This window comes from Dendrobium catenatum, unplaced genomic scaffold (genome assembly GCF_001605985.2).
Source record: "Dendrobium catenatum unplaced genomic scaffold, ASM160598v2 fragScaff_scaffold_1338, whole genome shotgun sequence".
Classification (NCBI taxonomy): Eukaryota; Viridiplantae; Streptophyta; class Magnoliopsida; order Asparagales; family Orchidaceae; genus Dendrobium; species Dendrobium catenatum.
In genome coordinates, this window is record NW_021319800.1 from 167,878 (window position 1) to 171,724 (window position 3,847).

Below are 3,847 nucleotides of genomic sequence, written 5' to 3' on the forward strand. Positions count from 1 at the left end.
TTATGACTGATCATTACCCATTGTAGATGCTTCTTTGATTGTATCTTCCTACTTTTCATTTTATCTTTATGTAAGCCTCTTTCAACGGAGAGATTATTCTGTGCAGACGGTGAATGAAGTTCACCGTTCAGAGATCAATTAGAATGAACAACGTCGGCGGTACCGAGCAGTGCCAAGCCACGGTACCGAGCAATATTGAGCCGAGTACCGAGCAGGACTTGATGTGGTGCATTCTGGTTGGTCTCCAGATGGGCATCCGCACAAAATAATTTCACCTTTCAAGAGGGGCAAGAAAAGAGGAGAGCGAAGAACATGAATGAAAGATCAATGGTATTTATTATCAATGTGTGGTAGGTACTCAATTTACAAAAGGCTTCAAGCCATTGAAATCAGAATGACATGTTAGATTCATTTTTCTCGAATGGAAGCTCAGGCAAAGAATTTTTTCCAAGATCAGTAGACCTACAAGGTGTTTTCGCACTGGGAACAGAATCAGGTGAGCAGAGATCATTCGTGCATGCATCCTTTTGAAGGAACAACATACACACTCTTCTTTCTGGAAGAGTTTCTTCATTTACTTTGTCAACATAGAGGAGAAGCTGAACAAGCAATCCCCCAATTATTGGGAACTCCTAAATTCAAGAAGAATAAGAACATAATTCAATCAGAAATTACAAAAAGGCAACATCATTTCCAGTTCAAAGTTTAGATTATGATTTCGTTTGGGACGGTTTTCTTGCTACTTCTTAAAGCAGCTTTCTAATACAAAAGTTTTAATTTTTGTACTAAAAAACTGCTTTAGGAAGCAATTGGAAAGCCGTCCCAAACGAAGCCTAACTAACCTCTATCATGTCACAAAAGGTACCATTGGTAAGAGCAACTGGAATTCCTTGCACAACAATGTCACATCCCCTGAAAGAGTAATTAGTAAAGGTGCTTATCACAAAGAAGTTCAACCATAGAGTTTGACACCCATTCAAAGATAGGGATTTTTACATATATAACACCTAAAATTATTGAAAATACATATTTAACACATAAACTTTTATATTTACTAATATACCACCTAAAATCCCATTTTCTTTCTATTCTACCACTCCATTGAAATGATGAGATACTTGTATTCACTGTGGAAGTATGTCATTGATGGGGAAGACAACGGTTGATAGTGATTTTTGACGAAAGGTTTAAACGGTGTTAGAATTGATTAAAAGATGAGTTTGAGGTGGAACATTAGTAAATATATAAGTTTAGATGTTAAATATGTATTTTCAATAATTTTAAGTGTTATGTATGTAAAAATCGCTAAAAGATAATATACCTCTCATTGGAGCAGAGCATGATGTAGCATCTAATGATATGGAAGAGTAGACGAGGAGAAAAGTCTTGGTCAACTGAGAGAAGATTGACCTCCATGCATCGAGCACAATAAGAGAGAAGATGTTAATTAGAAATAAAGTAGAAGAAAGCAAAAGATGTTGACAATATGCCAGACATACCAAGTTCTCCCATGTCTGCATCAGTCCAATCAGTAGCTGGCATGAAGGATTGCAAATATAGGAGATTCCAAAATTGTCTCGCATTATGGCTTCAAGGATATGCATCGCAATCTGCCGCATGTGAACAACTAAAGTGATAAGAAACAAATAAGCAGTCCAAATTACAAAATGAGCATAAGTTTATCATCATGGTTTTCTTCGGTGTTCAGCATGAAATCTAGATTGGTTTAGTGGGCCATTCTTCGTAAAAGTTGTGTTTTGGATGAAAACAAGTTTGCATTTGATAGCTATTTGGAATTAAATTGAGTTGATCTTGTGTCAATTATGTCTAATAACTTAGGGATGATGGGTGTATAAATAAAAAGTTTTATGGCAAGTAATTGAAAATTTTTTATTGAATAAATATTTTTTTCCAGATTTTAACTTTTGCGTGCAATTGCAACTACCTAATTCTAGAGGTGGTCGTCACCTTGTACTAGTGTAAGGTATATATTTCATTGGTGAATTCTTCCTTCCAATGACCCGGTTAGGAAAGTAGAGGTATTAGATTTGACTTATGTTAAGAAAGATAGAGGCATACCTAAAAAGATTTGGTTAGAAAATATTAGAAATGATCTTTCTATATTAGATTTAAATGAGAATTTGACTTTTAATAAGACACAATGGAGAAAAAGGATTCATGTAGCCGATCCCACGTAGTGGGATAAAGACTTGATATTGTTGTTATTGTTGTGGTGGTGAATTCTTCCTTCTACCTAATCATGTTCTACGTATTTTATATTAGCTTGTTGGCAATGTTAAAGCCCTTATGGTCTATAAAGTGCAATAGATGACCCGAAAGTGAATAGAGTTAGTGGACTTCATGCGTTATAGAGAGCAAAATCACATGTTAATGTGTTGGAATTAACAATTATGATTCTAGTAATGGAGCTAAGAATAGTATTGAGTATACAACATCAAGCACAATCAAAGTGGGAACTACTATGATGATATTGAAAGAGCAAAAAAAAAAAAAAAATTAAGAAGGAGATTTCAAAAGATAGATAAGCATATCAAGGTAGACAATAATTTAGAATCAAAGGAGTAACACAATACAAAGGAAAAGTTTATAGTAAGAGAATCCAATGAGTTTGCGATTGATTGATTGAGGTATAACAATGCTTCAATTAACCATCACAATTGATGAAACATGCAGAACAGAGCAATGTTCAGACATAACCACTAAATAAATATATATAAGAAATTCAAACTCCATTTAGGAGATTTAAGGTGTGGAGTTAAATTTTCTTAATCATCTGGGATAAGTTTTAATCATCATTTTCAAGATTAATGGCTACCAAATTTTAATACTGTTCTAGCATATTGCACCTAGAATCATATAACATGGACTAAAACTACAAAAATAGCAAGTTTCGCACTATTGTTTCAGCAAAACAGCACCGTCTCCAGATACTGTATAAGACACGGGAATCTGCGAGGGATGCAAGTCGGACTTCTTCAACAGTACCAAAGAATAAAAAATACTTCATTCCGCACATAAGAAAACCCAAAGCAGAAGTGTTAACCAATTTGGATTATGAAGAGATCCGGCCCCAGCTAAGTAGTTCCGAATCTGCTACGATAAGCAATCCACAATCTTCAACCAATCCCATGAAACTGACAAGCTACTTATCACGGCTAGAATAAGGAAAATGCAAGTCACGAGAAGCTTCAACCATCTTCCGAAATTAAATCCATAATAAGTGTTCATCCGAAGGCCCAATGCAAGCACAAGTTAAATTTGAAAATCATAAAATAGAAGAGAAAGCTCAAAATAGTCCCCTCACTATTAGTAAGTATCAAATTAGACTCAAAATTTTACACCGCTCTAATTTAGTCCTTTGACTATTAAAACGTAATCCAATTTAATCCAAAGGCTGAAAAATGACATTAAAGTTAACACAAAAATTAACTGAGGGTATTTTAGATAGTGCAAGTGCATGTGAGATTACATTTCATATGTTGTTCTATTTTGTCATTTGATGAATTGTTAAATAATTGGTGGGAAATTCAAAGGGAAAAGTTCCTAATAGTAAAAATAGTTGATGGTGGAATCCAAATGTGCAAGAAAAGATTAAGAATAAGAAGATCTGTTATAAAAATTGGTTTAATTTTAAAAATTCTGATAATTGGGAAAGATATAAAGAGGCTCGTAAGGAATCTTAGAAAGCAATATGTGATGCAAAGACCTTAACTTTTAGTGATTTATATAATAGATTAGATACTAAGAAGGGAGAAATATATATGTATAAGTTAGCCAAACAAAGAGATAGGAGTAGTAAGGATTTAGTTCAAGTGAAGTGTATTAA

General features: G+C 34.0%; 1 protein-coding gene across 2 annotated transcripts in view; it reads right to left on the reverse strand.

Moving 5' to 3' along the window:
- Positions 1-387: 387 nt before the first annotated feature.
- LOC110097664 (cell differentiation protein rcd1) overlaps positions 388-3,847 on the reverse strand; it is a 26,262-nt gene continuing 22,802 nt past the window's right edge. For both annotated transcript variants that reach the window (XM_020824172.2, XM_028699543.1), the window contains 4 exons: positions 1,500-1,610; positions 1,322-1,410; positions 843-912; positions 388-632 (listed from right to left, as the gene is read on the reverse strand). In XM_020824172.2, coding sequence (XP_020679831.1) covers positions 390-632; positions 843-912; positions 1,322-1,410; positions 1,500-1,610 — 513 coding nt within the window. In that variant the 3' untranslated portion in view covers positions 388-389. The remainder of the gene's footprint in view (positions 633-842; positions 913-1,321; positions 1,411-1,499; positions 1,611-3,847) is intronic.